Source organism: Nematostella vectensis, chromosome 15, assembly GCF_932526225.1.
Source record: "Nematostella vectensis chromosome 15, jaNemVect1.1, whole genome shotgun sequence".
In the NCBI taxonomy this organism is placed as follows: domain Eukaryota; kingdom Metazoa; phylum Cnidaria; class Anthozoa; order Actiniaria; family Edwardsiidae; genus Nematostella; species Nematostella vectensis.
The window spans coordinates 8,727,843-8,748,457 of record NC_064048.1 but is presented as its reverse complement, the minus strand read 5'-3'; the positions used below and the strand labels follow the sequence as shown (position 1 = coordinate 8,748,457).

Genomic DNA, 20,615 nt, shown 5'->3' with positions numbered 1-20,615 from the left:
CCCATGGTGCACATCGGCCCTAAGCATAATAACAAGCGAGGAGTACAGACTTTATTCTTCTAAACACTTATTCGAGAGACCCCTTTCTTAGAGATCTGGCCTATTGGGCCTTGTTTTTGTCCCTAGAGAAACATTGCAAGGGAGCACGACAACGAAAACCCATGTGTGTTTGTTTTTTAAGGGAAGTTAGCTGACTTGCGCTGTTGGGGGCGCGGGGCTCGGATTATGAAGTGGATTGTGTCTGTCAACAGGCACAATCGGCAAGTGTCGGTTGAAGACCGCCGAACATATCGAATAGGCGAAGTACCGACGAAGGTGCACGAAGTGCACCACGAACCTCGGAGAGGCGCAACCCAAACTCCTCGGGAAGCATTCAGGCGTTATACAAACAAGGACCCTGTCGACAGACACAATCCACTTCATCATCGGAGCCCCGCGCCCCCAACAGCGCAAGTCAGCTAACTTCCCTTACAAAACAAACTCACGTGAGGGGTTTTCGTTGTCATTTTCATTGCCCCGCGCCCCCAACAGCGCAAGTCAGCTAACTTCCCTTACAAAATAAACACACGTTAGCGGTTTTCGTTGTCATTTTCATTGCCCCGCGCCCCCAACAGCGCAAGTCAGCTAACTTCCCTTACAAAACAAACTCACGTGAGGGGTTTTCGTTGTCATTTTCATTGCCCCGCGCCCCCAACAGCGCAAGTCAGCTAACTTCCCTTACAAAACAAACTCACGTGGGGGGTTTTCGTTGTCAATTTCATTGCCCCGTGCCCCCAACAGCGCAAGTCAGCTAACTTCCCTTACAAAACAAACACACGTGAGGGGTTTTCGTTGTCATTTTCATTGCCTCGCGAGCCCAACAGCTGAACAGCGCAAAGCGCCGATTTGATCCTAAGCACATCGTACTTACAATATGGCCGACTGGAAACAGTTCATAAAGAATGTCAAAGAGAAACGGATTGGAAAGAATTCAAATAATTTGATAAAGCAAGGTCGTTTGACAGTGCGCAGAAGTATTCACGGATGGGACCTCGTGAGTTCGTCCCGTACGAATTCGACGAACTCAACTTCGCCGGAATAAAAGAGGGATGCCGATCTCATTTTCGAGATCGGATAGGAAATAATGTCTGCGATATTCTGGCCGGCGAGCAAGGTCCATCATGTAAGACCCTCGACCCGACCTCAAACTGATACACGTCAGATTCATCGATTCTGAAGCCGAGGGAGACGATGATGAAACTGAAGCGGAGGGTGCTGAGACGAGAAAGAGGAAAGCCGCCGCCTCCGGAATTGCACCAAACTCAAGCCCCGTTAAATCTTCAAGGAACGCCAATGCAAGCGCGAAGAAATACCCCAAAGTTTGTCTATTATTGAAATGGTGCGTTTGGGGACAGCCATCAATGACAAACTAGAACAAATACAAATACATGAATTTGATATCAACGAAATGAAATGGTGCAGTCGTCCACGGGAGGTGGACTTCAGTATCGAAAAGGAGCCGTTTGCGAGTGGCGGGTTTCGGCTTGCCTTTAAAGCCAAGTCCCACGACAAAGGCTTCAGTGGAAAGACGTGGGTCGTCAAAAAGTTCCTCTCTAAAACCTTGGAGGACGTGCAAAAGTTGAATCTGACAGCTGAACAGCACACGCGGCAAGTGTGCAAATGCACATGCTTGCTAAAAACATCGCTGAAAAGTTGCGCGATGAGCTAGTCAAGGGAGACTGCCTTGAGGAGTATGGCAATACTTTGTCTTACAATACCGTATACATGACAAATGAGCTTGGACAGCACAAGTGGGTAACAATAGAGGAGTATGTGAAAGGAGACTTTGTCAAGTACATTACCAATGACGGAACAAGCTGCGATTCATAGGATGGAGACATGGAGATCGAGCAGAAGTGTGCAAGCCTGGCCCACTTTTCTATTGAACATTTTCTGGGATTGCTATTGGTAGAAGACCTGCAGGGGAGTGGTCACACGCTGTACGACCCAGAGATTGCCTCACGAGATCACACAAAAGACGGAAAATTTTTGTTTGCCGCTGGAAATCTATCTACGGAAGCCCATAGGGGCCATGTCAGATGCAAGACGTCAGATGCAAGCAAGATGTCAGAAGCAAGATGTTAGATGCAAGATGTCAGATGCACGATGTCAGATGCAAGATGTTAGATGTCCGATGCAAGATGTCAGATGCAAGATATTAGATGTCCGATGCAAGATGTCAGGTGCAAGATGACATCAGATAAAAGCACGTGTCGTGTTGGTCAGCGGTCTACTTTCTAGAAATTACAGAGTTCAGCAAGATGGAGAGCGGCGCGAACGAAAATAAGGTAATGTAAGCCAATATTCACCAACATAGAAACGGATTTCGAGCTCGTTGATTAAAATAACACAAATATGAGATTGTGTGTTCTATAATAGTTGATTTTTTGCCTGCAAAGACCTGTTATGTTTCTGAATGAAGCTCTTTCATACGCATTTATGCGATGTCATATGAAAGCGGTTTTACCACTTTGAGCCAAAGGCCTTAGGTCACAGAAAATTCATGTATGTAACAAGGTTCGTAAAACTTGTATTAATCATTCACTGACGTCCAAGAACAATACAGAATCCCTTTTGCATTTTATGAGTATATTTGACACAAGATAAGAACAATCTTTGCTTTAGTCCTTCGCTTTTTTGCATTCATGTCGCATACCTGTCAACTCTTCCGCATTAGGCGGGAGTCTCAAGATTTTGGACCCCTTCTCCCGCTCTCCCGCGTTGAGCACCAAATCTCCCGCTTTTTAGCGATTTTTATCGCTTCCGAAAAATTATTCCATAGAAAATCGCCATTTTGCCTATTTTCTATTAAAATATTTGAAACAACAATTCCCTTGCGTAGCGCAATTTATCTAACACCCTTGTGAGATCTATAAGTGGATTTGTTCGCGAGAGCTTTCTATACGGCAAACGCCTGCAAGGTTAAACCCACCCCTCCCCCAAAAAAATGAATACACCCACCCCTCCCCCAAAAAATTCTCAAGCCTTGAGATTTTCGGAGGTTGACAGGTATGATGTCGATGCCAGTATCTTGCCTATAGGAAATCTTGTACCCTTCGCATGATAACAATCACAACGACTACAAAGGAATTTTTGTTTAGTTTTCCTCGAAGTCAGTTTTTCAGACTCTGAGCCACTCATTCACATATAGAGGGAATGAAAATAGCAGGTTCGATTCAAATTTGAGCCTCAATGTTACCCTGAAAAATGCAAGAGAAACAAACAATGTATGTAGTTTTATTTGCCGTGAGTTAAATTTGCAAATCATAGCAATGAATTATATTTTTTCTGTGTGTTTGGCATATATTCTTCTCGACTTCTCGCTTCTTAGCTATTAACCTAGAGTTTTAAATACAAGTTATAGTACTTATCAGTGACAAAATAAAGAATAGTTTCAAGTTTGAGTGATCGTGTGGAAACCAATATCTTTCTCTATGACATCAATCTTTATTTGTCAATGATCCTTATCATGAAACACGCATTGCTTGGTTGTTTCTTCGTTACGTTATGTTCTTGTCTTCCTTAATACTGTGGAAACAGTGGGTGAAAAGCTTTCTTTACCGGCGAAAACAAGAAGAAACACACACCTTGGGTGTCGGTAGTGAATGATTGTGCATATTTTAATTTTAGTCCTCCAATCAAATCGTTCGCAAGACAATGGCGCTATTTTAAAAACAATCACTTTGGTTGCCAATGGGGCTTTAAGCATTGTGTGAACTAATTGCATTAACTAAATTTTCAGGGCCTTTTTTTTTTTTTGGGGGGGGGGGGGGGGTTGTTTTGTTGTTTACTTTCACAGGTGATTTTTCACATTTCAATTTCAACAACTTTCTCTAATTCTGCCGGAGGTTAAAATAATTGGGCTGCTGGCTGTTGGATAGGTTTTTTTACCTTTTCTGTCCTAAACTGTGTATACATTTAAAGATGTCTGTCCTTAACATTGTATACATTTTAAGCCCTTTGTACTTAAAGCCAATGGATCCGACTTCACTGTCACCATCACCATTGGTTTCTTGGGCTGAAATCGTATGCAAATGAGATGAGTTAACTTATAAATATGCTTGAATCACAATGAATTCCAATCCATCCTACAACTAAAACAACTCAATTCTATTTTTAAAGGATAAAATAACAAGGGAAAGTTGTATTTTAAAATTATGAGAGTTTTGAGCATTCAAAACACCATATCAAACATATTCCTCAAGGATAGTGTCCTTCGTTTGCATTGCCTTATATGGTCATTGATGCCCATATTTAGGAGAGCTAAAGTTTTCCCGCTCCCTGATCTCCAGAAAATATGGTGAAAAATGCTGATTCCTGTCAATTTGAGACTCGTGGCAAGAATTTGTCCAAAAAAACCTGACAGCTTGGTTAAATTTTCATCTCACTAATCTTGAAAAGCCCTTAGACCCAGGCCTCCCAGAGATTGACCGAGCGGGTTTGAAGGTCACCCAAATATTGATATGAAACAAAACAGCATTGTAATGCAAGTCGGATCTTGGACTTCAACAGTGGTTTATATCACGAGTATGAAAGTTGTGGTTGTTGTCCTAAACAGGACTTATTTTTGCAGACATTTTGTCCAAGACAAAGTCTGGGTAACAGATCCTAGGTGGTACCCCTATACCCAAACAGGGGCTGCGTAACCCCCCCCCCCCCCCCTCGAGGAGAATTTTCAAGTATGGTCTCAGCTCACATTATATTATAATACAGTGATTGTATATAATTTCAGGTTGTAACATTTCTTCGCGAAGAAATTCAAGCTGACGATTCTATAATCCAAAAATTTCTGTTGGAAAAGGTATGATTACATTTTGTATAATAATGTGTAAAATTTTTATACAAAATATAATATATTCATATATATATAGCCTATTTCAGAAATTCTGTCCCAACTATATAAGTATATTGAGTTTCAATAATATGGTGCACTACACCCTGCAGTTATATTATTTCTATCTTTGTGAACTTTCATTAACCATTTCTAGCCATCTTGACTTAGCCAAAGTTGTTACTTTGCACAGAAAAATCAATTCTAAGTTGGCCAGGAAACGCAGCCAGCCATACTTATTTTTAAAATTTGCTTCCAACAATTATAATATAAAATCTTGCCTTCAACAAAAGCTTTTAACCGCACTTGTTTGAATATCACTGTAAAAGATTATCATTGTGACTATTTCTAGCTATTTCCAGCTATAGTTTGTCTTGATTCTCTAGGTAATATTTATTAGAAACAACAACGTAGTTTACAAGGTCCGAGCTGTGTCAGCCATGCTTTCATGAGTGCCTCCTATTCTAAGTGACGTCACGTAAAACTACAAGAGACTGTCAATCAACTATCGTGACATAGTTTGTTGTTTTGTTGCAGCAGTAAAACCGTGTACTTTATCAGTCATAAAATGATGTTGACCATGTGGCTCAAAGCTTGTTCATTCATAAATTATTTGACAAATATCCATGGGTATTATTATTGGGTATCTTTTTTGTTAACAAGCAGCCGGCTGCCGGTGAAGTCGTCATCGATACTGTGGCTGTCATGGCGGAAGGACGCTCTAGAGATCGCTCCTCTGAAAACGTAATTTCATCTTCTCCAAGTCCATCCAGGACTCGCTCATGGTCAGTATCAGATCTCAGTAGCATGGATTTATCGAGACCAGTGGATTTGTTTGCTTTGTCTTCGCTGAATTTTACCAAAAAATGTGATCAAGTCGCCGAGCTCAAGGGCCTAAAGGATGAGTCAACTATCATCACGAAAGCGCTCGACGGGAAAACATTAGAATCACTCAATATATCAGATCTTAAAACCGAACTGGGAAAGAGAAAGCTTCCGAAATCTGGTTTAAAATCGGTGCTTGTAGAAAGACTTAGGACTCACATCTTAGATTACGAAATCTCCCGCCAAAATTCAAATTACCAACCGCCACAAATAGATCTTGATAGCACTGTTGAAAGTAAAGCCGACGCCGGCAATAAACAAGAAACTGAACCGGAAGAATTAACATCGACCAACTATGTTTCCCTAAAGAAGTTTAACGATCTTGAGCGTGATGTATTGGAACTTAAAGATCTATACAAATCATTTCAGTCCGCTCAAAGGCTTAAAGAGGAAAATGGTTATCTGAGAGAAGAGCTTCGGCTAATAAAGAGTGACATGGATAAGATCAGGGAAGAGAGAGATTCACTAAAATTGGTTGTGTCAATGTTAAGTAAAGATTTGTACAAAAATCATCCTGACAACAAACCCTCGTCACAAGATCAAGTACTTGATTTGAATTGTGATACATTGCCCAGCCAATCAAAAGATGGAGTTTTGGAAACCGAGACAAAAGAGAGCAACCCAGCCGCGGAAAACAAACGCTCCAATCAGAAAAATGCCAACGCAAAACGAAGTCATAAGAAATCTAACAAATCTACGGCCGTAAATGGAGCTAAGCAATCTGGATCAGTACAACAAGAGCACAGAAAGCCCTCTGAGGTAGTCATCGCTGGTGATTCGATGATTAAGTACATTAATGGGTGGAATTTATCCAATGCATCGCAGCGAGTGAATGTCAAGTCCTTTTCTGGAGCCCGGGTTAGTGACATGGCTGACTATATTAAGCCATTGATTCGCAAAAAACCTGAGAGTATTGTACTTCACATCGGAACAAACGATCTCCGAGACTCGGAGCCCCACAATGTCGCTGACGGAGTTGTAGATCTCGCACATCAAATCGAATCTGCTGATATTTCTGTAGCTGTGTCGGGGTTAATAACAAGATCGGATTCTGAGGAGCTTACCGGCCGGGTGAAGGAAACGAATCGTTTACTTCGTTCCTTTTGTAACCAGAACGGTTGGGAATTTGTCCCTAATACCAACATTACATCGGCTCATCTAAATACAAAAGGACTTCACTTGATCAAGTCAGGCACCCAGGTACTCCAGAAAAATTTTAATTCAATGTTAAATAAGTGATTGGGTGAAAGTGTGAGCGCTAATTCGCCGGCTTATTCACTTCTCGACCAGCCTAAATTATTTTCTAAAAATATTTCATCTAACAATGATTATATTCCATCTGGCCCAACAGCTAGAGGCTTCAAAATGGCTTTTTTAAATATTGTCAGTATTCCAAAATATATAGATGAAATTCGGACGTCTAAATTAATGAATTCATTCGATATTTTAGGTTTTAGTGAGACCAGGCTCGATGACACTTATACAGACGATGAATTAAAAATTCATGGATATGATATCTTCAGGAAAGACAGAAATCGCGATGGTGGCGGTGTGTGTGTATATATCCGCAGCTCCATCAATTGTGTTAATAGAAAAGAAATTGTTCCTGAAGATGTCGAAGCTGTCTGTTTAGAAATTCGTAAACCAAACAGTCGGCCTTTCATTGTTAGTGTTGTCTATCGTCCTGAGTCTCCGATCGAATATTTTAATCGCTTCGAAGAGTTAATAAAGGCAGTAGACGATGAAGACAAAGAGCACGTGATTCTTGGGGATTTAAATTGTTGTTTACTTAAGAAGAAAGTCTTTGATAATAAAACAAAAAAGTTAAAATCAATTTATGAAGCATATCAACTATCCCAGTTGATAAACGAGCCTACGCGTATAACAATTGATTCTAAAAGCCTAATTGATCACATTGTCACATCGTCTCCTGACAAAATAAACTCATCAGGCGTAATTCACATTGGTCCGAGTGATCATAGTTTGATCTATGGAATAAGAAAGATAAACCCTTATAGGTGTGCGCGAGATAAAGCAAAAACCATTGAAATACGTAATTTTAAACATTTCGATCAACAAAAGTTTGTAAAGGACCTCCTTACTCAGTCGTGGGAACAGATTGTTTTGTGTCATGACACTAATGAGATGTGGGCACATTGGAAAGACCTGTTTCTAAACGTGTTAGACAGGCATGCCCCTGTACAATCTAAAAGAAAAAAAGCATTTAATGTCCCATGGCTGACCAGAGAGATCAAAGATTTAATTAATAACAGAGATAAGTTAAAGCGTAAAGCAATGGTGAGTAAATTACGTAATGACTGGGATGATTTTAAGGCATCCCGAAATAAAGTAAACATTGCCTTGCGCCAAGCCAAATCCAACTATTATCGTAATAAGATTGCAAATCAAAAGAATAATCCCAAAGAGGCTTGGAAAACGATAAATAGTCTACTTGGTCGCACCAAAGAAAATACAACTGTAAATGAACTTAAATTTGACGACCAAAGCCTTTTTTCACAAGAACATATTGCCGAAGCATTTAATGATTATTTTTCTAATGTTGGTCCAAAATTGGCAAGTTCAATGGCAAACCCTAGTAAATCATTTGAGCATTTTATTAAGCCATGTAGTGCTCAAATGTCACGTTTTAAGTTAGTATCCAATACAAAAGTACTAAAGCTTTTGGGTTGCCTTTCTAATGCCAAAGCGACTGGTATTGACAAAATCTCTGGAAAAATACTCAAGTGTGCAGCCCATGCCATTTCTCCATCTCTCACTTACATTTTTAACAACTCTATAATTTCCAACTGTTTTCCAGATGAGTGGAAAATGGCTAGGGTTTTGCCCCTCTTTAAAAAAGGCTCTAAGACTATTCCCGACAACTATAGACCAATAAGTATATTACCAGTGATTAGCAAACTAATGGAAAAAATAATGTATGAACAGTTATACGATCATTTTACAGCAAACCAAATTTTATCCGAACAACAATTTGGCTTTCGAAGACTACACTCTACTGTTTCTGCTCTCCTTGATAGCACTAATAGCTGGTATATTAACATGGACAGACAAAAGTTTAATTTAGTTGTATTTTTGGATCTAAAAAAGGCATTTGATACCGTTAATCATGACATTTTGCTTCGAAAACTAGAATTGAATGGTATCACTGGAAATGCCCTTTTATTAATTCAATCTTATTTGTCCAACCGTAAACAGAAATGCCAGCTAAACAGTACAGTGTCCTCTGAAAGTAAGATCACATGTGGCATTCCTCAGGGTTCAATTCTTGGCCCACTTTTCTTCCTCTTATATATTAATGATCTACCAGAGTGTCTATTGCACACTACTCCTAGATTATTTGCTGACGATACAAACTTGACAGCGTCTGGTAGTACTGTAGGGGAAGTTGAGTTGGCCATGAATTCGGACCTTGAGCAAGTGAAAGAATGGCTCTTGGCTAATAAATTAAGTCTCAATGTAGCAAAAACAGAATTCTTATTAATAGGATCCCACCACAAGCTAAGAACCCTTCCTTGCAAACCTTCTATTTCTATTGATAACAAGGAACTAAAACAAGTTCAGCAAAGTAGGGTTCTTGGTGTGGAAATTGACGAACACCTAAATTGGGATCAGCACATTGATTCTCTTGCTAAAAAAGTCAGTTCTGGTATAGGAGCCATGAAACGAATTTCTGAATTTGCTAATCAAAATACATTAGTCTCTATTTATAATGCAATCATCCAACCACACCTTAACTACTGTAGCGAGGTGTGGGATACTCTTGGGCAATGTAACACAATCCGTCTTCAAAAATTGCAAAATAGGGCGGCAAGGGTGATCACAAACAGGTCAAATGACACCCCTGCCACAGAGGCTCTAGCTGAATTGGGCTGGCAAAATTTAGAGACCCAGCGAGCAAAGACAAAAGCCAAACAAATGTTTAAAGTTTTGCATGATATGGCTCCAAACTGTCTCACGGACCTTTTCAGCTTAAAGAAAAATATTACAAATTACAATCTCAGAGGCTCCTCCACCTCGCTACAGCTGCCACTCCCAAAAACTGAATTTATGAAAAAAAGTTTCAGCTATGATGGAGCTAAATTATGGAATTCCCTCCCAGAGGCTAGTCGAGATTGTACAAGTTTATCATCATTTGTCAGAGAATTAGAGGCTCACACTTTTATCTAAACAAATAATTAGTTTAGCGTATTTATAGTATTATATACCCACATAGATCAAGTTTTTTTTCTTTCGTTATTTATTTAAATACTTTTACTTATAGTTATATTTCTAATTATTATAGATATATATATATATTTTTTTTTTCCACACGCCCCTTGTGGAAATCAGCTGTTGTTGACGGGGCAAGCGTGTCTTAAATAAAGTCTATCTGTCTGTCTGTCTGTCTGTTTTCATGTCTTTGCCGGCTCTTTTTTTCTGTATTTTCCTTTCATAATTTGGGGATGAAGGCTTTTTTTCGCCACCAAAATCTGGAAAGCCGGCAAAATCTAGCGGATTTAAAAAAGTTATTTTGAACCCTGGAATGTATAAAACTCCGTGCATTTTCGTAGATCCACTGCATGGATCCACTCCTTAGTTAAAATATCTTACATTTACATCAAAGTTCACTACTACTACATATGGATCGATTTCGTGAGACGCAAAACCGTCACAGTCAATGTGCGCACTTCATTACTTTTTGAACCTCTACAAGCCTGACGAGTTGCCCACTTTAGAATTGCTAAATTTAAGAAGGAACTTACGTCTATGCCTACACATGAAGACATCTCGTTTTGAACTCATTGTCCCTGTCTCTACTTTTGCTTGGTGAACTACCTCTTTTACAAGGCATTCACCAAAGGACATTCTTCCCTTTTCCTCCAATTACATCTTCTATCATTCTCTCCCTGTACATTGGCACTTCTTTTCAAAATGGTTTTATTGTGCATGTAAATTATTTGTTTTACATTTGGCATACAGCTAAAGCTAAGTTGCTGACAGTAGGGACACATATCAACTAACTTAAGGAACTCTCCACCTATGTTAGTCCTGTCAAGTTGAGCACTGTTTTGGCCCCCGGTGAGAGCTTTTACCCAAATATATATTATTATTTATCTAATACAGCTGTTATCTGTGTAGATCAGCCCCTTTGTGGAAAATACAGCAATTGTTTCTATAGGCATTTAAGTTTATTTTAGCCCTTGGGGGAGGGGTGAAACATAATGTTTAAAAATGACATATGTCTAATAGTTTTCCTTAACTTTAACTCTCTTTAATAACCTTATTTTTGTTTCAGGTTGATGACAAAACTGTTACATTGCTAAGCCACGAGGATCTTAAGACTTTAGGTATTGACTGTCTTGGGGACAGATTATTAATCATTAACCATTTCAAAAACTCTGTTCGTGAAGAAAAATTGGAACGTGTGCGGTCCCTCTTAGATGCAAGCAAAAAAAGGAAGCAGAAAAGTACTAATAATGCCTCAACGAGTAAGAATGCTCCCACTCTGACGTACTACTTTGGGTGGAAGAACTGGAATGAGTCTAGAAAGGAGTATATCCAGAAAAAGACAAATAATGGTGGGGGATCCAGAGAGTGCAAATTACCAAGGAATGCTTCCAAAGAAGAATGTATGTCGAAAGCGAAAGCGTTTTTCTTTCCTGAGGGTGAGAGTCCGGAAGGTCGTCAAGAGCTTATGACTTTTAAGCTCACAGAAATTGAGAAGGAAATTGATGATGATTTCAAGTACGAAGACTACAAGAGAGACACGGGTCTTTCAAGGCCAAGGCTGTTCTTGTGCAGTCGTCGACGTATCAGGTGTGGCCTACAGTTTGAGAATAAATTAAAGCGGTGTTACAACCACAAATGCCATTTTTCATTCTTTTTAGATAATAATGATAATCTTTTGGGGTCGCGTGGTTCTATGGGTGCTCGGAATGCTTATTAGTTGTCAATCAAATGAAAAATGTTTATTACAGTGTCGTTTGACAAATGTCACAATTGTTCTATCATTCAAACCACCCCCGATTGACAGACTTTCCTAGCCAATTTAAATGAATGCGTTAGTGTCGACGTTGTAAGTGATTATTTATCACTGGCCATTGAAACGTTTACGGGACGTCGAAGCATTTGATTGGGTAACACCCTATGTTTAAGTACACTTTCAAGTAGAGTCAATTATGTTTTGTGTTTATATGACATGTTGGTTCCAAAGTACATCGTTTGTCGCGGGTTAGAAATATTCTTATGAAAAACATTTTCTCTGATCTTATAGCTGCGGCAAAGCAAACAACCTAGAAGACAGTGACAGTGACATTGATCTTCTTAAATCAGTATTTGATAGTGGCTATGCAGACTCTGAAGCAGGACCTTCTTTTGAATTTGACAAGGCAGCTCTCGCGGACATACTAGGGACAAGTAGAGAAGACAACCAAAGTGAATTGATCGGCACATCTGAGGAGAGAAAAGCCATTTTCAAGGAACAGCGAGAACAGTTAGAGGAATCAAGCAGAATAGACAAGGAAAAAGATCGTCTGCGTCTAGAAGAAGAGCAGGAACTAACCAAGCAAGAAGAAATACGCCAAAAAAGAAGACGGCGAGTGCTTGATGAACCCGCCCCTGGGGATCAGTCGGTAGAGGTACGTATACGACATCCTCGCATGGGAGTCTTAAAGAGAAGGTTTCACGTAAGATCAAGTGTACAAGCCGTCTATGATTGGGCAGGGTCGGTTAGTGCAACGCCTTTGTACTTTAAGCTATGCAAGTATCCAAACACTGTTATTTATCCTTCCGATGAAATATCACAAGCATGCAATGAAATCCTTAATGTGGTTTCAAGAGGACAGCCCGTGCCTCTTTCGGTCGAAGAGGATTCTGTGACCATCAATGACGGGCGAAAGCCCTACATCGATATCGATATGGATGACACAATACCAGATGCTCTTCATATCGGGCTATCTGATACACCACCACAAATGCATATTATATTGTAAAGCATTATATATATGTTGGGTTCGTAGCGTAGCGTGTAGTTGTATCCGCTATCTTCGAGTGCTTTCTGGTAAGGTGGCGCGGTCTGGTCAAAGGAGGCTTGGTCTGAAGATAGGGCAGATAGGCGTCTGTTGATCGACTTCTAAATAAACGCATCAAAATCAACTCTAAATAAACGCAATGAGCTCGTGTCCTCGTGCCGCCACAGAAACAAAGCCCTGCTACGAAACAATTAGAACTGTTAATCCCGTCACCGTAAATTTTCGCGCTATCAATTTTTCACACGTTCCGCACTGTTAGTTTTCGCCCCGCATATTTAATGTAACTCGCTATTGTTCCTCTTACCGCCTTAGCTAAAACTATCAGTCTATTATTATGTAAATTTCAATGTTAATAGTATATATACGATGGTAGGAATATTCTCATTAAATCCCCTGATGAGTGGGCAACCACGAAACAGACCTGTAGGGAAACCTATGTAGTTTGTATTTTTCTCAAACCAACACTATATATATATATACCATAGTAAAGCTGGCAGGCAACTCAGCAGGCAACTCGGTGAAGTTAGCAGGCAACTCAAATGTGATGATTTGTGTAATATCTCGGCAGGTATATGGCCGATTGTCACGAAATTTTGACACGATTGTACAAAAAGTACAACAAACATATTCATGCATGTATGATATCAAATATTATTAATCACGTGACTGTGTGACGTTGAACGTTCCAGCAGGCAAGTCGTTACATCACAATTGTCGCGATATCTACGTCCCCTTTTTACCGATAGTCATCAAACTTTAACCTAAGTGTACAAATGTAATAACGAAGACAACGCCGTATTAGTTATTCTCATGACGTCATCAATCACGTGACCGTGGGAAAAAACATTTTCTCGAGTTCCTATTGAGAAAACATTACGAAACTTTCGAAATATGACAAATAGCACATGGGATTTTACAATCATAAACTTTTAAAATATGACGTCATCAATCACGTGACCGTGGGAAAAAAGTCGATATCTAGAGTTCTGACTGAAATAACATTGCAAAACTTTCGAAATACGACAAATTATGTATGTCGTTATTAAAGCCTAACTTTTTTGGAATGTTTTCGTGATTTACTTTTATAAAAACTTTTAGCAGGCAACTTAACAGTACAGCAGGTAACTCGTGATGCAGTGGGAATATCGTATTCGTCGTTATTAAAGCTTCACTTTTTTGGCATTTGTAAGTGATTAACTCGAATAGAAACATATACTGGAAATATCGTATTCGTCGTTGTTAAATGTTCACTTTTTGGTATTTATACGTGATTTACTTTAATAAAAACATATAGCAGGCAACTCGACAGTACAGCAGGTAACTCGTTATGCGCTGGGAATATCGTATTCGTCGTTGTTAAATGTTCACTTTTTGGTATTTTTACATGATTTACTTTAATAAAAACATATAGCAGGCAACTCGACAGTACAGCAGGTAACTCGTTATGCACTGGGAATATCGTATTCGTCGTTGTTAAATGTTCACTTTTTAGTATTTATACGTAATGAACTTTAATAAAAACATATAGCAGGCAACTCGACAGTACAGCAGGTAACTCGTTATGCGCTGGGAATATCGTATTCGTCGTTGTTAAATGTTCACTTTTTAGTATTTATACGTGATTTACTTTAATAAAAACATATAGCAGGCAACTCTACAGTACAGCAGGTAACTCGTTATGCGCTGGGAATATCGTATTCGTCGTCATTCAAGCTTCACTTTTTTGGAATTTGTACGTGATTTACTTTAATAAAAACATATAGCAGGCAACTCGACAGTACAGCAGGTAACTCGTTATGCGCTGAGAATATCGTATTCGTCGTTATTGAAGCTTCACTTTTTCGTATTTGTACATGATTTACTTTAATAAAAACATATAGCAGGCAACTCGACAGTACAGCAGGTAACTCGTTATGCGCTGGGAATATCGTATTCGTCGTTGTTAAGCTTCACGTTTTTGGAATTTGTACGTGATTTACTTTAATAAAAACATATAGCAGGCAACTCGACAGTACAGCAGGTAACTCGTTATGCGCTGGGAATATCGTATTCGTCGTCATTCAAGCTTCACTTTTTTGGAATTTGTACGTGATTTACTTTAATAAAAACATATAGCAGGCAACTCGACAGTACAGCAGGTAACTCGTTATGCGCTGAGAATATCGTATTCGTCGTTATTGAAGCTTCACTTTTTCGTATTTGTACATGATTTACTTTAATAAAAACATATAGCAGGCAACTCGACAGTACAGCAGGTAACTCGTTATGCGCTGGGAATATCGTATTCGTCGTTGTTAAGCTTCACGTTTTTGGAATTTGTACGTGATTTACTTTAATAAAAACATATAGCAGGCAACTCGACAGTACAGCAGGTAACTCGTTATGCGCTTTCAATATCGTATCCGTCGTTATTGGAGCTTCATTTTTTCGTATTTGTACATGATTTACTTTAATAAAAACATATAGCAGGCAACTCGACAGTACAGCAGGTAACTCGTTATGCGCTGGGAATATCGTATTCGTCGTTGTTAAATGTTCACTTTTTGGTATTTATACGTGATTTACTTTAATAAAAACATATAGCAGGCAACTCGACAGTACAGCAGGTAACTCGTTATGCGCTGGGAATATCGTATTCGTCGTTGTTAAATGTTCACTTTTTGGTATTTGTATATGATTTACTTTAATAAAAACATATAGCAGGCAACTCGACAGTACAGCAGGTAACTCGTTATGCACTGGGAATATCGTATTCGTCGTTGTTAAATGTTCACTTTTTAGTATTTATACGTGATTTACTTTAATAAAAACATATAGCAGGCAACTCTACAGTACAGCAGGTAACTCGTTATGCGCTGGGAATATCGTATTCGTCGTCATTCAAGCTTCACTTTTTTGGAATTTGTACGTGATTTACTTTAATAAAAACATATAGCAGGCAACTCGACAGTACAGCAGGTAACTCGTTATGCACTGGGAATATAGTATTCGTCGTCATTCAAGCTTCACTTTTTTGGAATTTGTACGTGATTTACTTTAATAAAAACATATAGCAGGAAACTCGACAGTACAGCAGGTAACTCGTTATGCGCTTTGAATATCGTATCCGTCGTTATTGGAGCTTCATTTTTTCGTATTTGTACATGATTTACTTTAATAAAAACATATAGCAGGTAACTCGTTATGCGCTGGGAATATCGTATTCGTCGTCATTCAAGCTTCACTTTTTTGGAATTTGTACGTGATTTACTTTAATAAAAACATATAGCAGGCAACTCGACAGTACAGCAAGTTGCCTGCTATATGTTTTTATTAAAGTAAATCACGTACAAATTCCAAAAAAGTGAAGCTTGAATGACGACGAATACGATATTCCCAGCGCATAACGAGTTACCTGCTGTACTGTCGAGTTGCCTGCTATATGTTTTTATTAAAGTAAATCATGTACAAATACGAAAAAAATGAAGCTCCAATAACGACGGATACGATATTCCCAGTGCATAACGAGTTACCTGCTGTACTGTCGAGTTGTCTGCAATATGTTTTTATTAAAGTAAATCACGTACAAATTCCAAAAAAGTGAAGCTTGAATGACGACGAATACGATATTCCCAGCGCATAACGAGTTACCTGCTGTACTGTCGAGTTTCCTGCTATATGTTTTTATTAAAGTAAATCACGTACAAATTCCAAAAAAGTGAAGCTTGAATGACGACGAATACTATATTCCCAGTGCATAACGAGTTACCTGCTGTACTGTCGAGTTGCCTGCTATATGTTTTTATTAAAGTAAATCATGTACAAATACGAAAAAGTGAAGCTTCAATAACGACGAATACGATATTCCCAGTGCATAACGAGTTACCTGCTGTACTGTCGAGTTGTCTGCTATATGTTTTCATTAAAGTAAATCACGTACAAATTCCAAAAAAGTGAAGCTTGAATGACGACGAATACGATATTCCCAGCGCATAACGAGTTACCTGCTGTACTGTCGAGTTGCCTGCTATATGTTTTTATTAAAGTAAATCATGTACAAATACGAAAAAATGAAGCTCCAATAACGACGGATACGATATTCAAAGCGCATAACGAGTTACCTGCTGTACTGTCGAGTTTCCTGCTATATGTTTTTATTAAAGTAAATCACGTACAAACTTCAAAAAAGTGAAGCTTGAATGACGACGAATACTATATTCCCAGTGCATAACGAGTTACCTGCTGTACTGTAGTGTTGCCTGCTATATGTTTTTATTAAAGTAAATCACGTATAAATACTAAAATGTGAACATTTAACAACGACGAATACGATATTCCCAGTGCATAACGAGTTACCTGCTGTACTGTCGAGTTGCCTGCTATATGTTTTTATTAAAGTAAATCATGTACAAATACCAAAAAGTGAACATTTAACAACGACGAATACGATATTCCCAGCGCATAACGAGTTACCTGCTGTACTGTCGAGTTGCCTGCTATATGTTTTTATTAAAGTAAATCACGTATAAATACCAAAAAGTGAACATTTAACAACGACGAATACGATATTCCCAGCGCATAACGAGTTATCTGCTGTACTGTCGAGTTGCCTGCTATATGTTTTTATTAAAGTAAATCATGTACAAATACGAAAAAATGAAGCTCCAATAACGACGGATACGATATTCAAAGCGCATAACGAGTTACCTGCTGTACTGTCGAGTTGCCTGCTATATGTTTTTATTAAAGTAAATCACGTACAAATTCCAAAAAAGTGAAGCTTAACAACGACGAATACGATATTCCCAGCGCATAACGAGTTACCTGCTGTACTGTCGAGTTGCCTGCTATATGTTTTTATTAAAGTAAATCATGTACAAATACGAAAAAGTGAAGCTTCAATAACGACGAATACGATATTCTCAGCGCATAACGAGTTACCTGCTGTACTGTCGAGTTGCCTGCTATATGTTTTTATTAAAGTAAATCACGTACAAATTCCAAAAAAATGAAGCTCCAATAACGACGGATACGATATTCAAAGCGCATAACGAGTTACCTGCTGTACTGTCGAGTTTCCTGCTATATGTTTTTATTAAAGTAAATCACGTACAAATTCCAAAAAAGTGAAGCTTGAATGACGACGAATACTATATTCCCAGTGCATAACGAGTTACCTGCTGTACTGTAGTGTTGCCTGCTATATGTTTTTATTAAAGTAAATCACGTATAAATACTAAAATGTGAACATTTAACAACGACGAATACGATATTCCCAGTGCATAACGAGTTACCTGCTGTACTGTCGAGTTGCCTGCTATATGTTTTTATTAAAGTAAATCATGTACAAATACCAAAAAGTGAACATTTAACAACGACGAATACGATATTCCCAGCGCATAACGAGTTACCTGCTGTACTGTCGAGTTGCCTGCTATATGTTTTTATTAAAGTAAATCACGTATAAATACCAAAAAGTGAACATTTAACAACGACGAATACGATATTCCCAGCGCATAACGAGTTATCTGCTGTACTGTCGAGTTGCCTGCTATATGTTTTTATTAAAGTAAATCATGTACAAATACGAAAAAATGAAGCTCCAATAACGACGGATACGATATTCAAAGCGCATAACGAGTTACCTGCTGTACTGTCGAGTTGCCTGCTATATGTTTTTATTAAAGTAAATCACGTACAAATTCCAAAAAAGTGAAGCTTAACAACGACGAATACGATATTCCCAGCGCATAACGAGTTACCTGCTGTACTGTCGAGTTGCCTGCTATATGTTTTTATTAAAGTAAATCATGTACAAATACGAAAAAGTGAAGCTTCAATAACGACGAATACGATATTCTCAGCGCATAACGAGTTACCTGCTGTACTGTCGAGTTGCCTGCTATATGTTTTTATTAAAGTAAATCACGTACAAATTCCAAAAAAGTGAAGCTTGAATGACGACGAATACGATATTCCCAGCGCATAACGAGTTACCTGCTGTACTGTAGAGTTGCCTGCTATATGTTTTTATTAAAGTAAATCACGTATAAATACTAAAAAGTGAACATTTAACAACGACGAATACGATATTCCCAGTGCATAACGAGTTACCTGCTGTACTGTCGAGTTGTCTGCTATATGTTTTTATTATAGTAAATCATGTACAAATACCAAAAAGTGAACATTTAACAACGACGAATACGATATTCCCAGCGCATAACGAGTTACCTGCTGTACTGTCGAGTTGCCTGCTATATGTTTTTATTAAAGTACATTACGTATAAATACTAAAAAGTGAACATTTAACAACGACGAATACGATATTCCCAGTGCATAACGAGTTACCTGCTGTACTTTCGAGTTGCCTGCTATATGTTTTTATTAAAGTAAATCATGTACAAATACCAAAAAGTGAACATTTAACAGCGACGAATACGATATTCCAAGCGCATAACGAGTTACCTGCTGTACTGTCGAGTTGCCTGCTATATGTTTTTATTAAAGTAAATCACGTATAAATACCAAAAAGTGAACATTTAACAACGACGAATACGATATTCCCAGCGCATAACGAGTTACCTGCTGTACTGTCGAGTTGCCTGCTATATGTTTTTATTAAAGTAAATCACGTACAAATTCCAAAAAAGTGAAGCTTGAATGACGACGAATACGATATTCCCAGCGCATAACGAGTTACCTGCTTGTCGAGTTGCCTGCTATATGTTTTTATTAAAGTAAATCACGTATAAATACCAAAAAGTGAACATTTAACAACGACGAATACGATATTCCCAGCGCATAACGAGTTACCTGCTGTACTGTCGAGTTGCCTGCTATATGTTTTTATTAAAGTAAATCACGTACAAATTCCAAAAAAGTGAAGCTTGAATGACGACGAATACGATATTCCCAGCGCATAACGAGTTAGCTGCTGTACTATTGAGTTGCCTGCTATATGTTTTTATTAAAGTAAATCACGTATAAATGCCAAAAAGTGAAGCTGTAACAACAACGAATACAATATTCCCAGTGTATAACGAGTTACCTGCTGTACTGTCGAGTTGCCTGTTATATGTTTTTGTTCGAGTAAATTACGTACAAATGCCAAAAAGTGAACATTTAAATCTGGTATTCGTACCGAGGCGGCTGTGTGGGGTTATAAAATGTATGGTGATAGACGTTAGTGTGTGGGTTAAAGTGTGCAATTATGGCTATTATATATGGTGTATTGCATTGGGGATGTTAGTTAAGAGTTGTGGCTATAAATGAAATGTAGAAAACGGGCTTGGAGTTAGGGCAGAACAGTGTATTTGACCTTTGAACGAGGGTGATAATTACCTGTTGATAATTTCCTGTGAGTGTAATGTGAGCTTGTGAAAAATCAAGTCAATAACAAGACCGGTGAGGAATAATATCTGAAAGCGTGCAGGGGACAAATCAATGATGGCAAATAGAAGATAGATAGTGGTTATATAAGTATTGGACAGTTGGCTCCTTGAGTATGGGTTTTTATATTGTGTCGTGTAGAGAGAGAGTTTGTTAGGATTCGCGCTCTAGGTTAGTGACTGATAATCGATGAGCTTAAGCGATGGCCCATATCGAGCGAAAATAATACGCGTAGATACGGCAGAGAAACGGTAGGAATTACAGTGCAGGTTAAGATGTGTAAATCACGTGCAAGTGCCAAAAGTGAACATTTAACAACGACGAATACGATATTTCCAGTATATGTTTCTATTCGAGTTAATCACTTACAAATGCCAAAAAAGTGAAGCTTTAATAACGACGAATACGATATTCCCACTGCATCACGAGTTACCTGCTGTACTGTCAAGTTGCCTGCTAAA

The 20,615-nt window shown here is 38.5% G+C and overlaps 2 protein-coding genes across 7 annotated transcripts in view; one reads left to right on the top strand and one right to left on the bottom strand.

Annotated features, from left to right (window-relative positions):
- The window catches only part of LOC116601842, a 34,791-nt gene that overhangs the window by 6,585 nt on the left and 7,591 nt on the right, over positions 1-20,615 (bottom strand). The gene's annotated exons all lie outside the window — the stretch shown is intronic.
- On the top strand, positions 822-13,026 carry LOC5512458 (SAFB-like transcription modulator). 2 transcript variants are annotated; one of them, XM_048722895.1, is made up of 4 exons: positions 822-2,327; positions 4,772-4,840; positions 11,052-11,572; positions 12,030-13,026. In XM_048722895.1, exons 1-4 carry the CDS (start codon positions 2,301-2,303, stop codon positions 12,745-12,747), a joined length of 1,335 nt encoding a protein of 444 aa, XP_048578852.1. In that variant the 5' UTR covers positions 822-2,300; the 3' UTR covers positions 12,748-13,026. The 2 variants fall into 2 exon arrangements, with proteins under 2 accessions (XP_048578852.1, XP_048578851.1); XM_048722894.1 differs by lacking the exons at positions 822-2,327; positions 4,772-4,840 and adding an exon at positions 4,873-6,955.